The sequence below is a fragment of the Capra hircus genome, chromosome 24 (genome assembly GCF_001704415.2).
Source record: "Capra hircus breed San Clemente chromosome 24, ASM170441v1, whole genome shotgun sequence".
Taxonomy (NCBI): domain Eukaryota; kingdom Metazoa; phylum Chordata; class Mammalia; order Artiodactyla; family Bovidae; genus Capra; species Capra hircus.
The window spans coordinates 58,187,270-58,214,130 of NC_030831.1; the positions used below are offsets into that span (position 1 = coordinate 58,187,270).

General features: G+C 47.5%; 1 protein-coding gene across 10 annotated transcripts in view; it reads left to right on the forward strand.

Moving 5' to 3' along the window:
• ZNF532 (zinc finger protein 532) overlaps positions 1-26,861 on the forward strand; it is a 111,672-nt gene that overhangs the window by 62,044 nt on the left and 22,767 nt on the right. For all 10 annotated transcript variants that reach the window (XR_001917161.1, XM_018039509.1, XM_018039510.1 and 7 more), the window contains 4 exons: positions 1,712-1,893; positions 5,872-6,048; positions 12,190-12,352; positions 15,667-15,948. Coding sequence is in view for 9 of the 10 variants with exons in the window: in XM_018039509.1 (XP_017894998.1) it covers positions 1,712-1,893; positions 5,872-6,048; positions 12,190-12,352; positions 15,667-15,948 (804 nt within the window). In the remaining variant the exon portion in view is untranslated. The remainder of the gene's footprint in view (positions 1-1,711; positions 1,894-5,871; positions 6,049-12,189; positions 12,353-15,666; positions 15,949-26,861) is intronic.

A 26,861-nucleotide genomic window follows, 5' to 3' on the forward strand; every position in this document is an offset into this window, starting at 1 on the left:
TGGTTCCTCCACCTGAGAGTTGTGGGCCCCTGGCAAGTTTCTTAACTCCGCCACACCTCCTTTCCTCACCTGTAAAGTGGAGATCGTGCCATAGACTTCATAGATTTTTATGAGAATCAAATGAGATGATGTATCTAAGTCCATCTGTCTAAAGGATCCAGTTCACCACTTGGCTCACGGTGGAATGGGCTCAATGCATAGGGCAAAAATAAAACACTTTGACTTGAGTGTAGAAAGCACTGGTTTTATTCCTAGTAAGTGCAAGACATTCTGAGATGCCTGTCAAAATGCAGACGTTACAGTTCACTGCCTGGGATGAATAACCGTGTGGTAAAGTGAACAGAATCCTTTAGTTCAAAGAAACAGTTGATTGCCTGTGATAAAGTAGAGGTCACCAGGATTTGATACTTAATGCATCTGTGGATTGGTTTTCATTGGCTGTGGCTTGTTTTAATCTTTGGAATATGTATTATTAGAAAAGGAATGCTATTTTAAAGTGAATGCTTAACCTCATCAAAGCTGCCTGTAATGTTCTTATTTTGTGACTGCAATAAACATTTTATGGGATCAAATTTGTACTTTAGTCCTTTCAGGAGAGAACCAAGAAAGAATTTTCAAGTGAGTTTCTGATTTTCCTTAGAAGCTGAAACCTTAATTTGCTTGATTCAGAAGCTAAAAGAATAAAAAGTCTGTTTTGAAAATGTCTTAATTCTGTTTTCAGTATAAGATTGGTTCACTTTTAACTGCAGTATATTTTGAGGCTTTTCTTTAACTGACTTTAATAAAAATTATACATTTTAGAAGATAGTAGATACTTGTTGCATGAATGTCCAAATAGTATGGAAACACCTTTTAACTTTGGAATGATGTCAAGTCCCCCATTTATATTTACTGTAAGTTTTTTTGTGTTTTAAAACTCTGCCATGTGTAGCGCTTACATCTAAAGGGATGAAAAACATGGGACGTGTTTCCGTTTTTCCGTGTTAGTTAATGGTGTAGAGGCCTTCCCAAAGAGGATTTCGGTCTCCGCTTTAGTTTATATGTGATTAGATTTTAAGCTCTGGAAGTTTCGATTTAATATCTGAATTTATGTATCCGAATGTAATTTGTTGGTTTTAATCGTAAATCGTATAATGGCCAGTTCGTCCATTTAAAGACCAGATCATGTGCAAAAAAGAACCAATTGCTGTGGCCATTCTTTTGTATTCCTGTATTTGACATCTCAAATACTGACAACTGAAGTGGCCAAAAAAGAAAACTGAGTTAGCCACCAATTAGTTTTTATTATTTTGAAGAAAGTCACTGAGTTCTGGGAACTCTGACTACTGTCAAGGTAGATGTCCGTAGACTTGTACTTTAATTACTCATTAGATTTGCTAACTTACTTTATGAGTGCCTCTTCTACGCACTAAAAAAAAAAAAAAGGGTAAAAGTAACAAAATTGGAACTCTACCGGAAGCTAACCTTCTCTTTACATCACACTTTGGGGATGAGCCTGACTTTATGAACATACTGTTTGTGTTTTGCGGGGTCAGGTATTTTATCTTGACCTTTTAAGTTTTTTAAGTTTGCCTTTTCTTTGGGCTTATAAGTAATTATTGCGGTGTTTGCGATGACTGATGTATACTGACTTTGAGGTCTAACCAAGCTTCTCTGCGTGTTAGAAAGTGCTTCGCAGGACCAATCGTGTCTCCCCCTCTGGTTTGTTTAGAAGACTTGCACTGTCTGCCAGATGCTGCTCCCCAACCAGTGCAGTTACGCCTCCCACCAGCGGATCCATCAGCACAAATCTCCCTACACCTGCCCCGAGTGCGGCGCCATCTGCCGGTCCGTGCACTTCCAGACCCACGTCACCAAGAACTGCCTGCACTACACGCGGAGAGTGGGTTTCCGGTCAGTACGGCCTTCATTTCCGGGCGTGTGGAGCTAGTGCAGGGTTCTGAGGGGTCCGTGCTCAGCATTTTCATTTTCTTACAAGTGAAACCTTGATCGACAGATCCTCTGGGAACCTCGCTCATTCGTAGGGGGGTGTCTGGGGTTGACGCTGGTCCACGCCAAGCCCAGGGTAAGAGGGGCCCCTCCTGCCAGGCAGAAGCGGGCATGTGGCAAAGCTTGGCTTTGATCGAGTGTTAGGAGCCTTTGTACTTTCTGACTGTCCTTGTCATGCTGCCTACATTTTAACCCCTGTAAGAATACAGTGCATTTCTGCTCCTCTGAGTACTTCTCTCACCAAAACAAAAGGGTGAGAAGGTCCCTCACTTTTCTCTTGTGTTGAAGGCTGGGTCGTATCAACACGTCCTTTCCCGCCGTCGCTCAGTGTGGAGGAGCCCTCCACCCAGATCACCGTCCTTTCTTCCTCCTCCTCTGTTCCTGGGGCCCGGGCTTCTCCCGCGTCTCTGCTCGTCGTCACTGTGGTCCTGCCACTGCCCCCTAAAATTTTCAGATGTCTTTTACAACATCCGACACGTCCAGACATCAGCCTAGTAATGTGTGATGATGCGTTTGAGCTTGACCCTCCGCTTTGTGACCTTCTAAAACATATTCCTGCACCTTCTATTTTTTGATTAAATGGAGGCCCACCAAGAAAACATGCCATTGCCCCACAGGGTCTTTGTTAATAGAGGTGTTACTGTGTTGTGGGCTTATTTTGAGACGGTGGTTACCGGGTATCGTTAATGTTAGACTGTCAATGCAGTTCTGATGTTTCATCAAAACGAAGGCCCGTTGGTATTGACTTAGCAGTTTTATTTCAGTTTAGCTTATGGTGTCGCTAGTTTCTTGGTGGTTCTGTCCATTTCTCTAATAACGAGACTGATTCCGCATTTTTATCTCATGCCTCCAAACCTGTGATGCGCAGGTGTTCCGTGCACTGAGAACCACCTGGTAGATCGCCTTTGGTTTGGAGAGTTAAAGACCAGAGCTTTTTTGTGCCGGTTCTGCTGCTCATCGTGTGGAAATGCGCGTGTTCTCTGCGCCTCGGTGCCCTGTCTAAATTGACGGGATGTTTACTCACCTCCGTCCCCAGGGGTGTGTTCCAGAGTAAGAGCAGGGGATCCAGAAGCATGCTCAGTGCTTAAGAGGGACGTTCCACGTTGATACCACAGAATTCACACACAGTGACGCTTGGGTTCTCATCCCGTATTTGGAAACTCTGATTACTGGAGTCTTTGTTTGATATAGAAGGCAGCTCCGCACTCTGTACGAGTACAGTTCCTTCGGTGGATGCCAATTTCCTCAGATGTTTAGGGTTGATTTTTCCAATATAATGAAAGTAAACTTAAATTGGAATGAATAAAAGAAGTTAGACGCCTATAATTCTAGCTATTCCTGGTGTCTTTCCTAAATTAAAACAACGCTCTGCTGGCAGGCTCACGGTAATTAACACAGTTGGAAAAGCCCAGCCCTTTTCTTTTCTTCCTGCCTCGTTCACGGCGTTGCCTAAATTTGGCACTTTGAATTTTTACTACAATTTCTGTTTAGTATGGGTTTTTTTTTTCCTTGCACGTGAGGGTTACGGAGCTATAAAAACCCTATGTGTGCGTGCTCTGAAATTTCGTTCCTGTTTACACCTCTTTAGGTAAAAGAACACAATCTGACCTTAGTTGTTTTCCTGTTGTTTCAAGTAACAGCTCCATCTGCTATTTGGCCGGGATTTAGCAGCCCCTTGACCTTGTATGGTTTCTTCTTCTTTTTGGCTTTTTAGTTTCCCCATTTTTTTTTTTTAAATTATTTTTAGCCAGAGGAAAGTCTCCAGCGCAGCTCCCAGCCTGAGTCTGTGTCTTCCGAGTGCTCTCCTCCTGATCGTACTGCCATCTCCCAGATGTTACAGGGGTCACCTCTAGCTTCTGGTCGATTTGGTAAAAGTCAAGTGTAGTATTTCTCTGAATTTTCCCTCTTCTCGATCCACTGAACCTGCATCTGGAAGAGGGGATTACAGGATTGTATCCTGAAAGCAGTTTATCATGTTTTTAATTTTAAAAATGAAGAGAAACGTGATTGGTATCCAGAAGACAAAGGGCTTCAGCTATGTTAAATATTTATTAGTAGGCTAGATTTTTAATAGCATTAGAATGCTGTAGGAACCCTTCCAATTCTCCTTCTATTTTTTAACCTTATTTACATTCCTCATTGGTCCCTGTTGCCTATGAATCTTTTTTTCCACTTGCAGGCAGATATTTCACAACTGTCTCCTAAGTTCTTTTAAGTTTTTTTACTTTCTCCTCATATTAAGGCAGGCTTTCCCTTGCTCCCATGAAGCTGTTTGGACCAAGCCTCAGCCACTTCCTTAGTCAGCTGTCGATTCTCTAACCTCTTGTTGATTTTCTTGGGGGTTAAATCTTCCTCTCGCTCCGGGAGACTTCAGAGAATTATCCCTTCCTGGGTGTTTTCCCCTTCACCTATCACCTTTGTACTCTTGCCGGGAAAAATATTTTGTTTATGATTCATGATGTACCGTGTGCTTCTCTTTAATAGCAACTATTTTTGTTTCAGATGATCTTTGATAGGAGTTACCAGCTTCTAGGGTCAGGAAGGACTAACTTTAGTCCAGCTCTTCTCATTTAACAAGTGAGAGACTGACCCAGAGGGGATCGAAACCTGTTCCAGGCGACCCAAGTTCATGTTAACGCAAGATCGTGTCAGGGTGGTTGGGGGGCTTTTTGCCTGGAATAGTAGTTCAGGTGGATCAGACAGAGGAGGTTTCTTTATTGTCCTATAGTTATTTACTGCATTATATATATGTATAATATATATTATGTACATATTTATTTATTATATATATTGCTGAACAGGATGCCTTCAGTCACTTGAAATGCTAAGGCATTAATTACCATTTTTATAAAATGCTCACAAAGCTTACTTAACATGGCCCACTTGATAGAACACGCGTAATTCAGAGTGTGCCGCTCGGTGTGACTTTGGCAGCCGCTCCCTGAATTGGGAGGGAGCTTCTAAGACAGAAGCACCTTAGGTTCAGCCCCGTCTGCAGCCCCGCTCCAGGTCAGCCTCTCACGTTCACGCCCAGGACACGGCTGCCAGATGTTGAAAGGTCTGTCCTTGTGGGTCAACAGAGAGACCATCTCTAATAATCTTCAGGGGTGAGCCGACAAGGACGCCTAAGCGATAAATGGGTGAACTCTCAGTGGTGCTGGGAGTCCCTCCACGAGAAAGATGAGGCTGGGGGAAGTGTCTCCGTACTTCTTGTGAAGTTTGTTTCTGTAGGACTAGATTTGAGTGAGGAGTGGGCTAACCATCAAATTATTATTAATTCAAGAAGAGGTGAGCTAGAGAGGCCATTTATCGGGGGAGGCTTGTCCTTTAGCAGTTTATCATTCATGTCATTTCTTAAACAGATGTCTTGTGCTTAAGTGGAATTTCCAGGAGACCGAAGCACTAGCTGCTTGGCCTTCTCTGCAGTAGCCCCGGGTACGTTCGCCACCTTGGGCTGGACAGGACGCTGCCGGTGGCTGTGAGCTGGCACTCATCTGTCCCTCTGGGTCCCTCTGTCGCTGGCATGTAGTATCAGGTAGCAAAGAATTCTTCCAGCGGGTCTTGCCATGCTCCTGGCCTTGACATGGCCTCACGCTCCATCGGTCCCACCGCAGTCTGGAGTCTGGATGTTCGTGCCTAGACACTTTATAAAAGATGCTCAAAAAAATAGTCCCTTGGAATTTCATTTTTCTTTTTCCTAATCTTCCTTCTCAACTATCTGAAGATAAATTGATCTGTTCTAAATGGAAGAAACCCCACATGTTTAAAAAAAAGAACCTAGAAGGGCTGTTTTCAAGATGTTCACGTGAGCCAGTTTTGCACAGTTAAGTGACACAGGTCTGGCGGCCTCGTGCTAACGCCCGTGTGTTTGTTTTCTAACAGATGTGTGCATTGCAATGTTGTGTACTCGGATGTGGCCGCGCTGAAGTCTCACATCCAAGGTTCTCACTGTGAAGTCTTCTACAAGTGTCCTATCTGTCCAATGGCGTTTAAGTCTGCCCCAAGTACACACTCTCACGCCTACACGCAGCATCCTGGCATCAAGATAGGAGAGCCGAAGTAAGTCACGCTGCCTTTCAGCTTTTATCCACTCCTTCAGCAGGAGTTTAGAGGAGGTGGTAGTTCGGTGGGGTAAAATTTCAAGACGAGAAGGATTTCACCGCTGTAAAACTGTGACACGCGTGAAGGACAGCTTATAATGTCCTAAAGCTTTCAGTACTGTCCAGGGTGAGGTCTTTGTCCAGAAATGTCACTGACTGTTTATGCTCTTGCCATCAGTTTTTGCTAAACGTGTGAACATTGACTGATTTTGTTCTTTTAAGATGGTTTTTCCTAGGTTCTCAGAAGACTGAAAAAAGAACTGTCACCTTTTCAATTTGCATAGTTTCTTTTTTTATCTGATACACTTTTCACAGTACCATTTACAAGATGAAGTCAACTGAAGACCCTGGTTCCTGAACTTAACTTCATAGCCAGTATAAGTCTTGGATTAGTAAAAGTAAATTTCATTTTTTGCCTTAATTTCCATCTTACTTCTGTCAGGGTTTTCCTCGTGGAGTCTTAAATCCCGTAGTGGATTAGTTATAGCTGGTGGCCTGCCATGGCGGCAGCCTGGCAGAGAGGAGAGAGCGGGGCCCCTGGGGTCAGAATCCTGCCGCCACCCACCAGCGGCCTGGGCCCCACCCCGACCCTGGCAAAGTGAGGGTCACACGCCCGTCCCAGGTTTTGCTGGACGTGAAGCAGAGTGACGCGTTTAGAATGCCCGCACGGGGCCCCTCTGCTTGGCGCGTGGGGGGCCCACAGCCTCTGCTCCTCCGCTTCCTTGCTCACCCTGCCCCGGGTCTGATGGCCAGGATGACGGCTGTGCCTCCCTGTGTGGCTTGTGGCCGTGCATAATTCAGTAATTGTGTGTGGCAAGAGCTGCTGCCTCAGACCTATTGCTGTGTTTTTTTCTGAACCTGTAGTCAGGAAGTATCGGGGGAGATATGCGTACGTGCCATACTGTATATGGTTGGTTTTTCACGTAGCGTTTAGTTTGGAGGGAGTGTGATGGAAATAACACTGTTAGCTAAAAAGCTGTGAGAAATGGAGTTTTATTCTAGTGGGACCTTCAGCTGTGACCTTTGTAGGGCTTCACAGTGAAGCACATTAGAAATTAGGGGATCCACATACAACTTGAGGCCTTGGCTAAGACAGACATTAGTGATTTTTGGTTAAACAGCCTTCCTTGGGTCATGAGGCCGCGGTCGTGGCTTTTGGTCACTAGCATATTCTCCCTCCACCCCTACTCCATAAATTCAGTCTTTGACAGGGAAAAAGTTATTCCAATATTTTCTTAGAAAAAAGGCTTTTTCCCACTACTATAGCCTTTAACAAGTACATGCCCAAATATAGGCACTAACAACTGAGTTTTAAACTATAGAACAAATTTACAAGTGAAAAACGGCCAACTCGCAGACCAGTGGGCTCAGTTCCCAGCAGTGACTCGGGCGGCGAGTCAGGCCCGCACCCCGGCGGCCCTGCGGCTCCTGGGGCCTGTGGTCCGTCGCCCGCCCTCCGGGGCCGAGGGCACCCCTTTCCCTACGCAGACTCCCGTCAAACCTGCCTCCCTGTGCCGTGCCGGAAGCTGGTTCGCCCACGTTTGACCAGGAAGCTTTCTTTCAACATTAGATCCCTATTCTGTTCAATTTGTCGTTGTTTAGTCATGAAGTCGTGTCCACCTCTGTGTGACCCCATGGACTGTAGCCCGCCAGGCTCCTCTGTCCATGGGATTCCCCAGGCAAGAATCCTGGAGCGGGTTGCCATTTCCTCCTCAAGAGGTTCTTCCCGACCCAGGGATTGAACCTGGGTCTCCTGCCTTAGCAGGTGGGTCCTTTACCACTGAGCCACTGTGAAGTTAGCCCCATGTTAAGCGAGTAGAACCTCACGTGTGAGACCTCACAGTGGTATTTGGTTAACAGGTGGTTTTATGCGGATGATCCAACATTATGCAAATAGCTTATGTTAATTTTTAAAGATCAATATAAAAATCCCCACCCCTTGTTTTCTTTAGAGAATATATGCAAGTCTGAGAAGGAACCCGTGAAGACCTGCACCTCAGCTTGAAAGGCGTGACATAGGATTTTTATTGCAAACATTTATGCAGTGCCCATTATGTGCAGGAACCATCCCAGGGCTTCGTTTCCTGTTTTCCTGTGTGTGGTCAGGCACTTTTCTCTGCCTTGTCAAAGGGTACTTTGAACACCCTTTCATCTTTCCTGGGTAATCTTGAGATCATTGTGAATCTGCTGCTAAAATTTTACGGTGATACGTTCAGTGACTTTTTTTAAATATCTTCCTTGACGGCTGAATAACCAGCAGTTTTTTGGGCCTCACTGTCCTTCTCTTTGCTGCTTCTAACTGCATGCAAGTCGAGAAACGAGGACTTCAGAATGAAGAACTGGGCAAGAGACAGAGCTTGGAAACAGGTTGCCAGGACCTAAAGCCATGCACACTGTCATCACGGCATGGTGGAGGGCTTTGATTCAGATGAAGACAAATTTGAAGAGCCGACCTGGGATTTCCAAGGCAGCACGCAGACCCTCCGGTCTCTGAGCCATCTGTGAGGAGGCCGTGGTGCAGACCTCCCAGGACAGGCGTGGGCACGTGTCGTGCTTTGAGCCCTAGTGGCCATGGAGGCAGTGGGCCGCAGTTGTGAGCTGAGAATACTTTATCATTCAGGCGCTTTTTTACATTCAGGTGTTGCGCTCTGTCCTGACCTGAGGGTGGGTGTTTAGACTTACTCTTTCTTTCCCGCCTGCTACTTTCCTCTCCGCTCCCCTGCAATTCCTTTTCAGCCCCTTGGCCCCCTGCGCTGTTTAGCCCAGTTCTCCCGCTGTCCACTCAGGCTCACGTTTGGGGTCACGTCACACTTGCTGGTTCAGCTTTCAGAGCCCCTCCCCTGCCAGTTGCGCGCCCCGGGGCCATGCCCGTGGAGACACTGCCTCTGTGCGGACTGGTCACCCATCTTGAGTGCCCTTGCTGCTCCCCACCTGCAGGTCTCCCCGGGGCACCTGCCTGCGTTGTCCTTGGCCGGTCCTCTGTGTCCACGGTCCAGCTCTGTGTCTGTGGGGGTCGTGGCACCCTTATTTGGGCTTTTCTGATATTAGCACCTGTTTTTTTAATTTTGTGATCATCTCCAACAGAAAAGTTGGAAGAGCACTGTGGAGAACTTGTGTGTCCCTTTCACCCACGTCCCCCAGCTGTTAGCATTCCCAACACCGGGTTCATCCTTTCATCTTTTCTCTCTGTATCTCTCTCTCTCTCTTCCTCCCACTTAGGAATAATGGGGCCTCAGGGCGGAAATGTTTGGGTGTGTTCTGCCTCTCCTCGAAGAAGGACACTCATGTGCATTATTACCACCATCTAATCTCCCAGCATGGAGGCAGTGGCACCCCACTCCAGTGATCTTGCCTGGAAACTCCCAGGGACAGAGGAGCCTGGTGGGCTGCAGTCCATGGGGTCGCTAGGAGTCAGACACAGCTGAGCGACTTCACTTTCACTTTTCACTTTCATGCATTGGAGAAGGAAATGGCAACCCACTCCAGTGTTCTTGCCTGGAGAGTCCCAGGGATGGGGGAGCCTGGTGGGCTGCCATCTATGGGGTCGCACAGAGTCGGACACGACTGAAGCGACTTAGCAGCAGCAGCAGTCTCCCAGCATCGGTTTACATTTTGCCATCTAGTTGATAGATCCCTTGAAAACTTCTCCAGCTGTGAGGTGTTACCTTTCGTTCCCCTTCCTCTCTTCCTGGTGCCGAGTCCCGTCTGGGAGCGCTCTGTGCGTCCAGTTGTCCTGTGCGCTTCCGTCTGGAGCAGTGCTCAGTCTTCCTGCTCACATCCTGCAGGGGATTTAAGCCTCGTGTTCTTTTTTTTCCTACTTTTTGGCCACGCAGTGTGGCTTGTGGGGTCTTAGTTTCCCTACCAGGGATTGAACCCGAGCCCCCTGCATTGGAAGCATGGAGTCTGAATCCCTGGACAGCCAGGGAAGGCCCCGGCCTGTGTCCTGAAGATGGCCCTCCTTCCCGCTCCGTCCCGAGCGCTCACAGCTGGATTCAGGGTGTGTCCTCTGGCAGGAATCTTCTCACTCCTTCTGGTTTGCTCCCTACACGCCTGTCCCTCTGGGGATGCTCGCCTCTATCCTCTGGTCCGCTTGGCGGCACCCAGATGCCTGCACTGTGAGGCCACTGTTTCCCCTGGATATTTGTTGGTTTGTGAGGCACATTCCAGCAACCTGTTCCCCAGAAGAATAGATTATGTCCGAGTGAATAGGTTATGTCCTGTTTTCTACTTTCTTTGCAGTTCAGTAGAAGGCAACGCAAAACAAAACTGGGAAGGGCTGTAGCTCAGATAGAAGCAAGCATACTGTTGCTCATGAAGCAGTTATTTCTGAACCTGTAGGAAGAGTCCTGAGAAAGTTTTCTAACCTAGCTAGTCAATCTTAGTTCTTTTCTAAGAATGCAATCCTAGTTCTTTTCTTGAGACTATTTTTTTTTTTAATTCTTATTGCTAGGTGCTAATTTAAGAAAGCTCAGGAAGTGTAAGCAGGCAAAACAAGTTACAGGAATAGGTTAAGTAAGTAAGTAAATAGGGGTTTTGGTGACAGTTACATGCTGTTTCTTTTCTGCGCTTCTTTTTCAAAATGTGAGCTTGTCCTCCATCCTGTCTTCTTCCCTGTTTCCTTTAAAATTTGCATGAAGGTCATTCCATGTCGTTGGTATTACGTCTGCATCACAGTTTTTGAAAATTCATACCTTATTGCTTGTTTATCTACTTACACTGGATGTTCGGGTTCTTTCCAGCTGTCAGCTATTTCAGACAGTGGGGAAGTGTGCGTCTCCGGTAGACGTTAATGTACCACCTTTGAGCCGAACAATAAAGTCCTGTAAACCACGTCTGATATTAAAAAAAAATACCCCCTTCTCCCAGGCAAGGGTGCTTGTGTTCTATGCCAGGGTAGCTGACATGTCAGGATCTTCTAGAATCATATGCCGTTCACACCTGTTACATTTATAAAACTCATATGGAAAAAGGGGAAACGTCTGTAGTTTTGGGCAGAGAGATACAAAGTGTGGTCCGAAGGTCCGTGAGAAGCGCTCTCTCTTAAAAGGCCCTGTGAGGACAGACAGGTGGTTCCCAGGGAGGGCTCCCCTCCTTTCCGCTTTCCTGCAGAAATGGTGAGGAGGCCTCAGATGTTCTTTCTCGTCTCACTCCCGACTCGGGCCAGGCTCTCTCTGCCGTTCCCCTTGCTGCTCTTTGGAGTTCTCTGTGCAGGTGCTCCTGGCTCTTCAGAGGAGACACGGGCGTCCCCAGGCCCTCCTCTCAGGGCCAGGACGGCTGTGTTGGCAAATGGGGACCCCCTGAGTGTCCCAGTGAACCCCGGAGGTGAAGGCTGGGAGTGAGGAGTCTGGGTCCTTGCATTCTCCCAGACAACCCCACGCCCCACCCCGCGCCCCGCTCAGGAGCCAACGGAAAGTGTCAGTGGGTGAAGGGACTGTCCAGAAGGTTCAGAGCCGCCGAATTCACATAAGGAGGCTGCTTAGCAGTCACATACTAGGTAGGGAAATGGTTTGTAGCGGACAGTGATGATTTTAAACCATGTAGAGACAGTAGGTATTCAAGTATTGAAGCAACGTGTGATTTGTGGATTTTCTTTTATGGGTCTGTATTTTCATGTATGATTGTTTCCTGGTGCAGGGCTTTCAGTGTTAAGGAAAGGCAAAGAAGTAGTGGGATTCAAATGTAAAATTGCTACTAACTGTGAAGAAAACCCACAACGGGTAACAGCGTGTTCGGGCATCCCGAGACGCTGGGCCTGCTCAGTTCATCAGCCAGTTCCCCTTTCAGGGTAGGGCACCACCATCTCCTCGTCTGATCTTCAAAACTGTTTCAAAAAAAAGCAAAAGGACGCTCTTGCTCTTGTTAAAGTAGCTCACAGGTGAAGACGTGCCGGAGTGTCTCTGTACCTGAGATGTTAAGGTGGAGCTGCTCTGGGCGATGCCAGTTGCTCTGGAAGATTTGTCTCAAAGCTAAACTGCTCTGTTCTCTTCACCGTGTTGGTGTGCATTCGCCTCCTGAATTCTTGGATGTGAAGTGGCGGTGCCTTTGGCCTGAGAGATGAGGGCTGACTGACATCTCCCTGCACCTCTTTCTTCTGTTTCAGAATAATATATAAGTGCTCCATGTGTGACACCGTATTCACCCTGCAGACCCTGCTGTATCGCCACTTTGACCAGCACATCGAAAACCAGAAGGTGTCTGTCTTCAAGTGTCCAGACTGTTCCCTTTTATATGCACAGAAGCAGCTCATGATGGACCACATCAAGGTGCGGGCCTCTCCTCTGTCCTTTGAGGGAGCTGTAGATGCAGACGTCAGCCGTTAGTCAGGGCTGAGCCGTAGGCTACGGGGAAGCGCGAGCGGTGCTGTTGAGGGAAGGGATGGACGCTGCTCGTTGCTAGGGAGCAGTTCACAGTGGGATGGACACTGCTCGTTGCTAGAGAGCAGTCTACAGCGTGCTGCCATCGAGGGCTCTTGACTGAGAGATGCTTTTTATTCCCGAGTCCTGGCCTGCACATCACAAAAAATCAAAGCCAAGTAACAAATGCATGCCCTGACCGTACAAGAATAATACAGTTTTAGGCTTTTTTGTTTTCCCTCTTCTATGAAGATGATGGCTGTGAAGTTTACTTTTTTGAGAACTTGGTGTTAGGTAGGATTTAGAAATAGACAGGGACTCTGATGAGCTATGTTAATTCATATAAATATCGATGTGTTAAGCAGTTCTGTTCGCATTATAGTTAACGCCCCTGAATCTCATGGTCTTTTTTTTTTTTAATCAAGTTTCCATGTGAACTGACACTGTCCAGGATACGGTGCAGTATTTGGCGCCTGATGGGTGCTCAGTGGGTGAAGTGAATAAGTGTCCAGTTTGGATGACCCACTCTCTCCCCAAAGGGGCACCTGAATCTCTCTATAGGCTTTTAAGCTCACTAAGGACAGAGCTTAGTCCAGCCTCTTAGCTGTCCACTGGGAGAAGGTTAAGCAATTTTATTCCTGTGTCATTAGGAGATAATATCCATCAGCTCTCAGAGATTAAAGTGACGTCCTTTTTAAAAAGAGAAACAACAGACGCAGTATTACCATGAACCCAGCCTCTTAGTTTTTCTCTTAAATGTATTACACAGAAAAGGTCAGTTGAAAGAGCAAATCAGATCTCTAAATTATTCTGACCTCCGGTTAGTTAAATGAAGGTACTGTTAATCCTTGAAAGTTCCTGTGTTGAATGTATATGAGCTCGTGGAGCGTAACTGCCTATTAAAATGGACTCAAAGCCTCCGAGAGGCCACTCGCCAGAAGCCAGGCCCAGGCAGTGATGGCGTGGTGTTACTAGGGAGGATAAAAATGCGTGGGAGAAGGGTTTCGTCATTGTCACTTTAAGTACAGTAAAATCCTCTTAAGAGGTTTTAAAGGTTTTTCCTAAAATTACGAAATCACCTTGGCAATAAATATTTAACGGATGATCAGAAGAAACTACAGGCTGCTTAAATAAAAATATAGGGACTTGGGAATTAGACTCAAATATTTTAAATGTTCGATAGGAGGGGTGGGTGGGGTGCAAAGAAGAGAAAGAAAAGGTGCTTCTTAAGAGGCTTTTATCTGCCTTCTGGAACTCATCGCTCCGTCTGCAAGTGGCATGGTTAGGGTCTTCCTGTGTTAATAGAGAACCTGGAGGAATACAGGGCTCCGTAAAATAAAGACTGAAGAAGCGGGATTAAACCTGTGCCCACCAGGAGCAAAGAATGGTTTTCAGTCGTTTCAACCTTTACGAGACTCCATGGCACAGAAGCAGTGGGACGCTCACTCACGTTCTTTTCAAGTGTGTTCTGTGCATTCTAAAGCACTGTCCTGCCTCTGTGTGTTCAGGGATGGGTCAGAACAAAGTTTTAGGGGCGCCCTGTTTTTACATTTGTGTATCTAAGCTTGTGAATTTATTTACATTGTCTGATGTCTGTGCTGGTCAGGTTTTCATGTGGAAGGAATTAAGAGAAAGGAGACCAGCAACAGTGTTTTTCTACAGACATAGTTATTTAGAGGTAGATTTCCATTGGCCCCGTTTAATCCAATTTGTATCATTTCTTTGTTCTGCCACAATGGATTTATTCACTCTGTGGGACCCCTGTGCTCCATGCCAGCGCCTGCCTTTAAAGTTACAGGCATTCAGGTTGTTTATTGGTACAGGAGCTAAGGAATCATCATTTCCAGGAGAATTAAGTTGTATTTCCTTTATTTAAAAAAGGACATTCGTCTTTAATAAATAATCTTATTTTTTACTTAAAACGTGAAAGCGAGCAAGTCAGAAATTCTCATTGTTGCACACGTTCCACGGCTGTGTGGTCACAGCAGAACTCTCTGCCACGTTTTTGGTGTTTCTGTGAGCGAAATAAAGCTCCTTTAGAATACTGTGTCACTTTAGTCTCACTTCAGCTTTTTAGTTAGTGGAAATGTATTTGCCTAGAAAGTTATTTCAAAAGTTTTATCAGAAGATTCGGGGGTGGTTTTCTTTGGGTTTTAAATGGTTAAAAATATGAAAACTTGGCTTCTGTTTTGCAAAGGGCCATTTAAACACAGGGGCCTCTGCTGACGCCAAGGACTGGGGCGCTGAGGTCTGTGGGGTGCGAGTCTCTGGGACCCAGGGCACTAGGCGGGCTTGTCCTCCTGAAGATGCGAGAGCTCAGGGGCCACTGATGAGAAGAGAAGCCCCATCCAAAGATAAACTGTGCACTGAGGCACAGACTTGTTTGCTGCCTGTATTTCTGTGGACTCTGGGCTTCTAGAACTCAAAAGCCTAAGTGAGCTGCTCTCTAGGATCACATCGCGCTAGTCTTACCTCAGAGGAATCTGAAATCCTGGGAGTTTAGGTTGAGGCTGTCGAGGCCCCTGTGTTAATAATCTTAAATGGGCAGTGTGGACAGGCTTTTTGAGCAGCTGCTGTGGATCGGTCACAAGTCTGGGTGCTGCATACTGTCGGTAAAAAGGGATGGATTGGGATGGGAGCGAGATTAGAACTACCAAAACTCTCCCCAGCAGAAACCCACACTGTTGAGAAGTGTTTCTTGAATGTGAAAGGCGTTCGGGGTGGGGAAGCTTTGCTGTTAACACACCGGCCTCAGGTGTTTGTTCTGGTTGGCCAGCGAAGGGGCTTGAGCTCCTGCCAGTATAGCCGCCTGCTTGAACGTTTCCGGGTAGGCGTGGAAGGAAAATGCTCTGCCTCAGAAGTGGCCTCAGGTAGAGAGGACTCACTCTGGCACGCTGGGGGACGACGCTGCGCTAGGAACGATTCGGCCTTAGTACCAAAGTCTTTCTTTTCGAATTTTAAATGGCACAAGGAAACGAGCCTTTAATAATTGTTTGAAACTAGAAACACATTAATTAGTTAACAGCAGCTGTAAAAGGTAAGTACTCCTTCATTTTTCACCAAGTGTGTATTTTGCTTTGGTTTTCTTCTTGCTGTATTAAGAACTATCTCTGAGTGAATATGAAATCGTATTGAAATGTCTGTAATGTAGTGAGATGGTCTGTGTGTGCTCTCTTTTAGTGGTGTGGCTTGTGAAAGATCTTTCTTCTCTTTTTATAACCTAGTCTATGCATGGAACGTTGAAAAGTATCGAAGGGCCTCCCAACTTGGGTATAAACTTGCCTTTGAGCATTAAGCCTACAACCCAAAATTCCGCAAACCAAAACAAAGAGGACACCCGATCCCTGAACGGGAAAGAGAAGTTGGAAAAGAAATCCCCATCACCCGTGAAAAAGTCACTGGAACCCAAGAAAGTGGCTAGTCCCGGGTGGACGTGTTGGGAGTGTGGCCGGTTGTTCACGCAGAGAGACGTTTACATTTCCCACGTGAGGAAGGAGCACGGGAAGGTAAGTGGTCCCTGAAAGCCTCCCTGTTGGTGGAAGGAAGATGTTCCAAGCCGCGGGTGCTTGCTTGGTTCTGCTGGGAATTAGGGGAGTAACCTCGAAAATCACTCAATGGTCTCTGAGCCTCAGTTTCTTAGTCTATAAAATGGGCTTTCCAAGTCCTTCCAATCTCCTTCTGTGATTTTTGCTGATGGGCCCAAGGCCAGCGGGGAGTTATCTGCCACTCTTGTGTTTGCAGCCGTGGAAACTGAGAACCATGATGAACCAAACTGACAGACGCGTTTGAATTTCCTGGTGAGCTCTGCAGCAGATAAAGGAAAAAGGAGGAGAGAAAGAACAGGGGTGTTTTGAAAATGATCAGTAACATTTGTATGACTTTTGTGATTCTCTCCTGAATATGGTGGTAGAAGAAAGACCTCATCTTTAAACCGTCTAGGAGAAGCTCCTGTAACTCAGAATCTCCAAACAATCTCAGTGTCTGTATTTTTTTCTTTTTAAAATAGTGAAGTTCGCATCTCTACACTGATAAGGATTTTTTTTAATGCCCATTACTAGACTTCATAAAAGCAACCAAGGTTATTCTTGTCTGGTTGTCTCAAAGTTGGTTTGTTCCAGTTCACATCTAGAGCGTGTGCTTGTCATTTGGTTGCTGTGTTACTTAAATCTCTGTTAATCTCTATCAGTCTTTCTTCTGTTGGATTTTAGTGTTTAGTGTTGACTTGTTGGAAAAATTGGGTTATGCGTCTTGTAAATTATACCCCCGCATTTCTGGGTTCAGGTAGTTGCTCCCTTTTGACATTGTTAAATTTCTTTCTTTTTATCCTGTAGTTCCTAGGAGTTGGATTAGATTCAGGGTGAATTTTTTAGATGGGAATACATCATAGGTGCTGTATTTTTGTTTAACATCCTGAGGCACCTAATGCCGGCTCGTCCCACTTTGAGTTCAGATACGCTGTACTTTTCAAGCAGCCATCTTTTGCTTTAATTTAAGCCAAATAAAGCCATGGTTATATTAAAAAGAAACACATAGTTATTGTTGGGGAACCTGTGTAAAAAGTGCATAAGGATTGTAATTAGTATATACCAGATCCTTGAAAAGTTCGTTTGTATAGCATTTACAAGTTAGTTAAAAGCATTACCTTGTAATCTCATTTATGCTGTTTGAGGTGCTCATGAAGCTGTCGCGTTTGACCTTCTTGCCATTCACGTGTGAGCCCGAATTCACGTTCACATAAACGTGCCCTTGAGCATTGATCACAGCGATCACAAATGGCAGAAGGATGGGTGCGGTTTTATGTGGTTTGACTACACTTGATTCAGTATCTCCTCATATAAAAACTGGTTACTTACAAAAGATGAATGGCTTTCGTATCACATGGCTTATTTGTCTCAACCTTAGACGCCCCTAATGGGCCATAGCATCTTAGAATATTCCTGGTAAATACTGGGTAGTTCTTATGGAGCAGTACTTGATAAAGCAATTATATAAATGCATGAACGGTAGCTCTTTCAGAGCCCGATGTGGTGATTCTACGAAAAGTCTTCTTGGCACCCAAGCTGGGTTTAATGAGCGTTAAGAGAAGAGCAGACTGTAACCGTTATCTGGTGGTCCAAAGCCTTCATTGCTTACACGTTGGAGATTCCGGTAAACAATGTGGTACATTGCAGAACTTTTTTTTCTAAACTATCCTGCACATGTGATGGTTACTGTGTCTAGAATGTAAGATGAAGAGAAGGCTCGGAGGAAGCTGATGGGATGAGAAGGTAACCTGGGAACCTTTGCTGCGGGACCACCGCCCCTCGCAGAGGGGATGTTCGGCTTCACAGGGTTTCAGGGTTCGCTTTGAAGATGCGGGGACTCCACCTTTTGTCCACACTCCACCTGCAGGTGTCCTTGCGAATGTTCCCAGTCTTTCCTCCCCCCACCCCCCACCCCCCAGCTTCAAGTCTCCCGCAACCCCCGTCTCCCTCCTGCCTTCAGAGAGCCCTGCACGTGCCCACCCCCTCCACACGCCCCTGCTCTCAGCTAGGCCCCCCAGACCCACCTCACCGGGGCTTCTGCTCGAGCAGGTGGTCACCCTTCCACATTCACCTCCCTTAGCCATGCCGGTATCTCTCCAGATCGGCGGTTCTTCCTGGAAAGCACTATCTACCCTAAGCGTGCAATGATACGCTCGCCTTGGTGTTCTGACAAGCAGAGAACATTTCTCTCCTGGATTTCTGTCCTGGAGACATTTAACTCTCTCTCTGGGAAGTTTCAGTTACCCACACAGCTTCACTTCTCGTATATCTGTGTGTCTGTGTGTCTGTGTGTCTGTGTGTGTGTGTCTGTGTCTGTGTCTGTGTGTCTGTGTGTGTGTGTCTGTCTGTGTGTGTGTGTGTGTGTGTCATCCAAATTTCTGTCTACAGCTGTGGTTTCTTCCCTGCATTCCAGTCCCCCCGAAATCTAGCCGCTTGTCAAGCGTTTCACCTTCTTGTATAACTTACAGGAGCTTTAAGCCTGATCAACAAGGAGCTTAAACTATTCTCACATAAAAAAGATCAGAAAGATGGGCTTGTTGTCAGTATTATTTATCCAGCAGTCGCATTCAAGGGGTGAGCTTTTCCCAGATAAGTGTACCAATATGCAGTTTTGTGTACAGTTTGGGGCTCATGTACCACCGGACATGCTTTCTTGTTTGGTCTAGGAGTGTCCTGGGGACCTCAAATTAGTATCCCCTCAGTGAGATAGTATCTGAGGTCATTCTTACAGATCTCATAAATCTAGAATTTCAGGAACCTGACGGTAAATGAAAAAGTAAAGTTGTCTGTACTTGTTCAGATCTGAGAATTGCTCAGTGATCTGTGATCATTGTAGCCATGTTCCCATTTGCTGCCGGGTGCCCCAGCCCATCGAGGGATCATTGCTGAGTTTTCACTTAGATCCTGAGGCAGAGTTGCAGTCACTGACCTGTGGAACTTGGATGCCATCACAGTGGACCTTGTGAGACTTCCTGGGGTTCTCTGGGGGTTTGGATGGTCCAGTTCTATGTCTAGAAATTAGGGGGAGCCTGGGGTTCCGGGGGCTGGCGCACTTGAGTGTGACTCCTTTCTCTGGCCTTTCTGCGCCTGACTGTTTCAGAGCACGTTGTTGAATAGCTTGGTTCTGAGCACCAGGAATGGGAACGTGGTGACTCCTAACAGTAGGTGGCCCTAGGTAAATCTTAATTTTCTTTTGTTCACAGGGTACTTGGTGGTAGGTGGCTAGGTAACAGCACAGATGGAGACTCTCTGCCTCCATCCCAGGACTGTTCTATGTAGGATTGCGCAGAAGGGTTGAGGTTCGACGCTGAATTTATAGCTGACTCAGGATTTCGTTTCTCTCTGGAGAGACAGCTGCCATTTCAGATCAGATTTTACCCAGCGTTTCTACCAGTGACTTTTGACTGTAGGGAAAGAAGCTGGGAAGGAGTTTACAAGATAAAGCTGAATGAGTAAACACAGACTTTTCCTCTAGGTTTTAAAAAAATCAAGCACATGGATGTGATGTGGGGCAGATAGGGTTCAGTTATCTTACATGAAAAACATTCCAGCTTTGCCTGGCTGTCTTAAGCCCACGCGTCCTCTGTGGCTGCAGAGACACCGTTAAATGCCCTTTGATGTGGCATTGTAATCTAGCTACTGGTTCTCGAAACTTGATTGTGCCTCTGAATCCCCCTGGGAGAGGGGGATTTTAATAAGCACTCAGTTCTGGGCCCCAAGACCCGCACAATTTCTGATGCAGGGACGGAGTCTGGTAAACTTTGCGTTTCTCCTAAGTCTACACTGTGAGGACCAGTGGTGTACCCTAGGGAGCAGGAAAAGTCCCTGGAGCCCATTGATTTATACAAAAGTAAAGGTTTATTTCTTGCCCGTGCAGTTGTTACCAGTGGGAACAGTTTTCCGGGGCATCTGTCCTTCGGTGACTCAGTGATCAAGACAGTTTCTTTCATCCCCGTCATCTCAGCATAGGTGCCGCTGCAGTAGGGGAGGGGGAGAACCCTGGAGAATCACATGCCCTTATATTCTGGATGTGATGCGCAGCACATGCCGCTGGCCAGAATAGGTCATGTGGCCAGACACACGGACAGTGTGGTCGTCACTGTGCCCGCGTGGGGAGTGGGGGACAGGTTCTCTTAACTACCCGGTGCCGTCTCTGCGGCATCGGAAGTGGTGCCACCCGGGCTCTCGAGGCCCTGGCTGGAGGCGGGGAGTGATGCACCGTTCACTCAGGAAGGCAATCAGAAGTGGGAGGGTCTGGAAACAGTCTCAGGAGGCAAAGAGAAGTTGGAGTCCGAGGGAGATTTAATAGCTGTTTTTTGATACCTGTATCCTCCATAAGTGAACGATTAAGCAGGGACGCTGGGGCCCTGCAGGTGAAATACGTACCTACTTGTCACGGGCAGGCAGATTCAGGCAGACGCCAGGTGACCACCCGCAAGGGAATGGGAAGGATGCCCTTCGGACTCAGTCCGGGACCACGTGAAAGCACCCGGAGTGGTCTGCAGTGGTCCTGTAGCTCCCAGGAGGCAGGCGTGCGTATGCGGTCAGGTCTAAAACTCACTTCTCACACCAGCCGTCCACCAGCAAAAAGCATGTCTTCCACTGATCCAGATTGTAGATTGAAACAGAACTCGCAGTCCTTGTGACCGCCAGTGGCGCCTAGTCTCTGGCAGACTGGCTGCACGTTGGAATCACCTGGAGAGCGAAAATCAGCACGCACGAGTCCCCAGGCCAGCTTTCCTGGCCACGACGCTGGGGGCGGACCCGGCCCACAGAGGCTCCAGGAGCCGTGGCGCCCGGGCTTGGCTGCTCTGCAGCACGCGGACCCTTGCCAGACCAGGGATCGAGGCCGTGTCCCCCTCATTGGCAGGCGGGTTCCTGCCCACCGCACTGCCGGGGAGGCCCCGGGACATCTTACTGTTGTTGTTTCCAGCGAGTAGGTGAGTCTGTTAGGAAAAGCCTCCCAGATCTTAGCGCCTCCTTTTTTGGCCTCAATGGTGGGTTCCCTGGAATACTTGGTAGCATCTTGTCTTTCCTGTTGTGAAATACGCTTCCGGCATACTCAGACATAGGTGGAGAGAAAGTGGCGGGAAAGAAAGAGGGCCCGTGGAAGGATGGGGTGTCTGGAAGCTGAGTGGGGCTCTTGACAAGAGCGTGTGGTCGGTGCCTTTTTAAATCACGGTGCGCTTCCAGTGTGTTTGTGTGTATGTGTTTCTAAAAGCACCCATCCAACCTGGATCCTAGTTATGCTTCTGAAATATGTGTTAGGGCACAGTTTTTTCCCTTGATCTTTCTGGAACATTTTTAGGATTATGAAGTGTTACCCCAGCTTTTTGTTTGTCTTCCTATTTTATTGTGGCATTTTTTGACTACTGCCAAGTCGCTTCAGTCATGTCCGACTCTGTGCGACCCCATAGATGGCAGCCCACCAGGCTCCCCCGTCCCTGAGGATTCTCCAGGCAAGAACACTGGAGTGGGTTGCCATTTCCTTCTCCAATGCACGAAAGTGAAAAGTGAAAGTGAAGTCGCTCAGTCGGGCCCGACTCTTAGCGACCCTATGGACTGCAGCCCACCAGGCTCCTTCGTCCATGGGATTTTCCAGGCAAGAGTACTGGATTGGGGTGCCATTGCCTTCTCCGTTAGTGACGACTAGTTAAGAATATGAAAAGACTGTTTGCAGTTTACTTTTGGAGTTGTCATACAGTTTCACTTTCATTCTTTTAGCCTTACTTAGAGGTATTCCTGTTGCCATTAGGCTCACGTTACTTAGGGATATGAAAAGGCCTTTTATTTAATTAATCTGACTGTAAGAAGGGGAATAGATTTTTATCCTGAAACTCATCTTTCAGCTATGGTGACGTTAACTCTCTGCCAAAACTATACTATCCTAACAAGAGGCGAAAGAATCAGTTTCTCCTGTTCTTTGTCCTAGAACTTATTTGCGGTTGCTCAGGGTCTCAGAAGAAATGTATTTAAGTAAGTTGCATATTCTGTGACCAGGAGCACTTAATTGTGAACTAGAAGTTGAAGGTCACGTAAGTTAGAGTTTGCGTATTACCGCTTTGTGTAAGAAACATACAGCATGGCTGGCTTTAGGAGACTTACCTCTAATTTTGGGCTTCCCTGATGGCTCAGCGGTTAAGAATCTGCCTGCAGTGCAGAGATGCGGGTCAGTCCCTGGGTCAGGAAGGTCCCCTGGAGGAGGGAAAGGCAACCCACCCCAGTATTCTTGCCTGCAGAGTCCCATGGACAGAGGAGCCTGGTTTGCCAAAGTCCATCGGGTCACAAAGAGTCGGACCCAACTCAACACACACACGTACACATCTGTAATTTTGGCCACTGAAGTTGATATTTTTATTAATATATTTAGTCTTTTATTATAATTTTAATATGTTTAAAATTTTAGAATGTATTTTAGTGTTTGCATGTTTTATTTATAATTGAAATTATATATTTATTATAATTTTACCAAATTTTATGTTTCATTAGTTTATTAGTATAGTTTACTATATATGGTCGTATAAAAGTCTTCTTCGTGATTCAGTGAAAAACTTTTTAAAAGTGTCAAACGTTTTGGTTCATAGCATATTAAACTACACGTTGTTGATGGTGGTGTTGGTGACTTGTGCTGAGTTGGAAGGTGGGCTGATGAGATGACGCGCAAGGGCTCGCTACCCACATGGCGTGCACCATTTTAATAAACGGCACTTATCCTCAAATCAGGCCCGAGAAGGACGTTGTTACTAATGCTGTTTTACGAGGAAGGGAACCGTAGGGAAGGCTGATTTATTACCCCAGGCTCTACAGCTTGTAAGTGGCAGAGGCAGGAGGCAGTCTGGCCTCCTCAATACAGTGCTAATAAGCAGCGCTTCTTTGCAGAGCAGAGAAGCTTGATATTTCAAAAAGTGCTCAATTTTCATCTCATTGGCTCTTTCAGTGGTCATATGGAACAGCTAGCAAATATGTGACTTTCCTCCACTGTCAGTTTAATTTAGGCACTTGGCCTTGGCTAAAGTTGGTTATGCCATCATTAAACAAGTGTGTGTCTGTGATTTGGGGAGACCGTTGAGTGTAACAGTCTCAGATTCCTTAGCCGGGACTCAGGACTTCCCTGGAATGACTGCCATGGTGGGGGCAGGGCTGACTCACTGGAAAAAGACCCTGATGTGGGAAAAGATTGAGGTGGGAGGAGAAGGGGACAGCAGAGGATGAGATGATTGGGTGGCATCATGGGCTTAATGGGCATGAGTTTGAGCAAGCTCGGGGAGTTGGGGATGGACAGGGAAGCTTGGCATGCTGCAGTTCATGGGGTTGCAGAGTCAGACATGACTGAGCAACTGAATTGACTGACTGACTCCTTTTAAAGAAGATAAAAGGACAAGTTGGGTGACCAGTTTCCACTTCTGAAATTTACTGTTTCATGAGCGACGGGAAATGAAAAATAGAACCTTCAAGAAAGAATAATAAGTTCTTTTGAAAATGTGACTTAAATAAAATCGTAAAATGTTATTCCCAATTCTGTTTATAGCCGGAAGGGATTTTTTTTTTTTTTCAGATGCTTCAGAAAATTTGTTCTTAGATGTAAAATATTTATGTCTGCTCAGATGTCCATTGCAGCTATTTTAGGAGACAGTTTTCTGGAAACTCACCAGAGGCTTTGGCAAACAAAGTTGAAGGGCTTTAAATTTATTTTTATACATGCCTAGTTATGGTCTAAAGGGAAAGACGTGGCCACTGTGAAATCACTGAAATCAGACAAGGCATATCAGTGTACATTCCGTTGACTGTTAAGTATAAAATCCTCAAATTTAGGGATGCGTGTTTGTGTGTGCTAAGTCGCTTCAGTCGTGTCCAACTCTGTGTGACACCATGGACTGCAGCCCGCCAGGCTCCTCTGTATATAGGATTCTCCAGGCAAGAATACTGGAGTGGGTTGCTGTGCCCTCCTCCAGGAGATTTTCCTGACCCAGGGATCGAACCTGGATCTCCTGCATTGCGGGCGGATTCTTTACTGTCTGAGCCACTAGGGAAGACCAATTTTAACGACGTACAATAATCTCATAACACAAAGTAGTAAGCAGATGTGTTCAGTCCCAGTTATCAGGTCAGCAGACGTGTCTGTGAAAGTCTTGTAGGATTTTAGGGGCTGGTGGAGCCAGAGCGGGGGTGGCCAGTGATCCCAGTAGAGGGTCTGCGATAGAACCAGTCGACCTCCGATCAGAACTCAGATCAGACCCAGCGGTTAGGTGACAGGTGTGTGGTAGGTCTCCACAAAACTGCCAGAGCATCTGTTGGGACTGTTGTCCCGAGTGGACCAGCCCTCATGGGTGTGTTTGTGGTGGGGTCCTGAGCCCTTGGCCATCTCACCCTGTCCTTCCCACACCTGCCCCACCAGGCCCTTTCCTGTGGTTCCAGCAAAACCCCCAGCTGCTTCCGGCCCTTGCCGCACACCACGCCTCTTCCTTGTCTTTGCCGCCTGCAGCTCCCTTTGCCTGGAAATCCCTGCGCTCAGCTGATACCCGGGTTCGCTGCCCGGTGAATTCAGCTAGTCCTGGCCAGCAGCCGTCCCCGCGGGGCCCCTCTGTGTTCATCTGCACGCCCGTGACTGCCTCGATCGTGACAGGGCGTCCTCTCTTTATTCTCTGTCTTCGTCAGCAGCAGGGCGATCCTGGTGGGTGGGAGCAGGGCCCTGGTTGCCCCGAGGAGCGGGTCAGGGCCCCAGGGAGCCAGGCTGCCCGGCCTGCGCTGTGGCCAGGCCCGGCCTGCGGCGGGTTCCTCTGGCTGCTCTGGTAAGTATGACGGCACCTGTCGTACCTTTCCACCTGGCAGGTGCAAACCGTCCGGCCAGAAGCGGGTGGCTCAGCGTGGGCTCACTGAACGGCTGTTAGAAGGTCGCTTAAAGCGCCGGTCAGAGCCGAGAATCCTTGCACTTGGAGCATAGCTGGGTGGTCCTCTGCCCCAGGGCATGTGGCAGCCCCCCACCCCTGGAGGGACCCAGCAGGGCGCTGTGATCTTGGAGACCAGGGGACGATGCTTCTTCCCCAGGTGCCTCCTGTTTATCACTCGGGGTTCAGGGGCTTTGGAAGCTCCCTGGATGCTAGGCTGGTCCTGCAACCAGGCGGGAGAAATACATTTGTTTCCGTCTGTTCTGGATGAAGGTCCTGGGGCTTGCTGGCTTCAGAACGTTTCTTACCACCACCGCAGCCAGGGCCTGCCTTCCCTCGCTGTCACCCGTGAGCGGTTCTCCTCTTCTCTCGGCCTCTGCTGCCTGGGACCAACCAGTGCCCCCTGCCCCCGCCCCATCCCCCAACCCTGTGTTTTCTCAGACCTCAGCCCCTTCCTGTGCCCCTGGGCTGCCTCCCTGCCCCTGGCGCCCCCGCAGGCAGTTGGAAGTTTCAGCCCAATGGGCCGTGGACTGGGGCTGGACAGTAGTTGCTTTCATGACCTAAAATGTCCACATTTGCTCCAGGAGTTTTGTTTGTTTTTGTTTGTGTCCAACTCCTTGCGACCCCTTGCAGCACACCAGGCTTTCTCTTCCCTTACTATCTCCTGGAGATTGCTCAAACCCATGTCCATGGGGTCGTTCATGCCATCCAACCATCTCATCCTCTATCGTCCCCTTCTCCTCCAGCCTTCAGTCTTTCCCAGCATCAGGGTCTTTTCCAATGAGTCAGCTCTTCGCATCAGGTGGCCAAAGTATTGGAGCTTCAGCTTCAACATCAGTCCTTCCAATGAATACTCAGGGTTGATTTCCTTTAGGGTTGACTGGTTTGATCTCCTTGCAGCCCAAGGGGCTCTCAAGAGTCTTCTCCAACACCACAGTTCAAAAGCATCAATTCTTCAGCGCTCAGGCTTCTTTCTGGTCCAGCTCTCACATCTGTACGTGATCACTGGAAAAACCGTAGCGTTGACTAGACGGACCTCGGTCAGCAAAGTGACACGGCTGTGGAATTAGTTTTCTTCATTGAACCAGAGCGGAAAGTGGCGGTGAGGCTTCAGAATGTTGCTTCAGTGTTGCCGTACGATGTGAGAAGGCTTATGTGTCCTTCTCCAGGAATGCAACATCCATTTGTTAACCTCCTTAGGAAAATGTGTTTCTAAGTCCAGCTGGCAGACCAGATTTTTAAGTTTTAAGAATTTGGCACCCTCTTCTGTAAGCTGATACTATATCGAAGCCCAAAACAACCAGAAAATAATTTTACATCCCAAAGTGGGGGCGTCAAATAAAAAGGCCATCCTGGCTTTGGTTGTCTTGCCAAGGATCAAAAATAGATGGCTCTGGAATGTGGCTCAGAGGTCACAGGTTCCCGGGGGGTTTAGTTTATAGCTGGGAAGACTTCAGACACACAAGGCTGCCTAAGGACCCGGGAGCCCTTTCCTCTACCTCAAGGTCAGAGGTGGCTTTGAAGTAGTCCCCCATGTTGTGAGAACACACTCCCGTTGTGGGGCAGGAGGTGAGCTGGAGCCCTGGGGCAGAGTTGGAGGGGAGGGAGGTCCTGGACCACATCTGTGTCCGCCCGGGGCTCCCCACACTCGCCGGTGGAGTTGGAAGGGTTTGTCAGCGGAAGAAGGTGGGACTCCGTGAAGTCACTTCTTCATGTCCACACACCAGAGTCACCACAAACCTGGGACCACCGCCACCCAGCCGCACCCAGGACGGCCCGCAGCAGCTGAGGGTTTGTTCCCACCCCACACGGGGCGTGCCGCGGCTCACGTGTCCTCTCGTACCTTCCGGTTTGGGAGTTGAGAACACCTGCCTGCTTGCCTCTTTAATGTGGTTTATTAAGAGGGCTGCAGAAATTAATACAGGACGTAGGACTGGGATTAAGGAGAAAGCCGCCATCATCGGCTTTCACGTCCATGGTTTTGATATCTGGGCTTGTTTACTTTCCGAA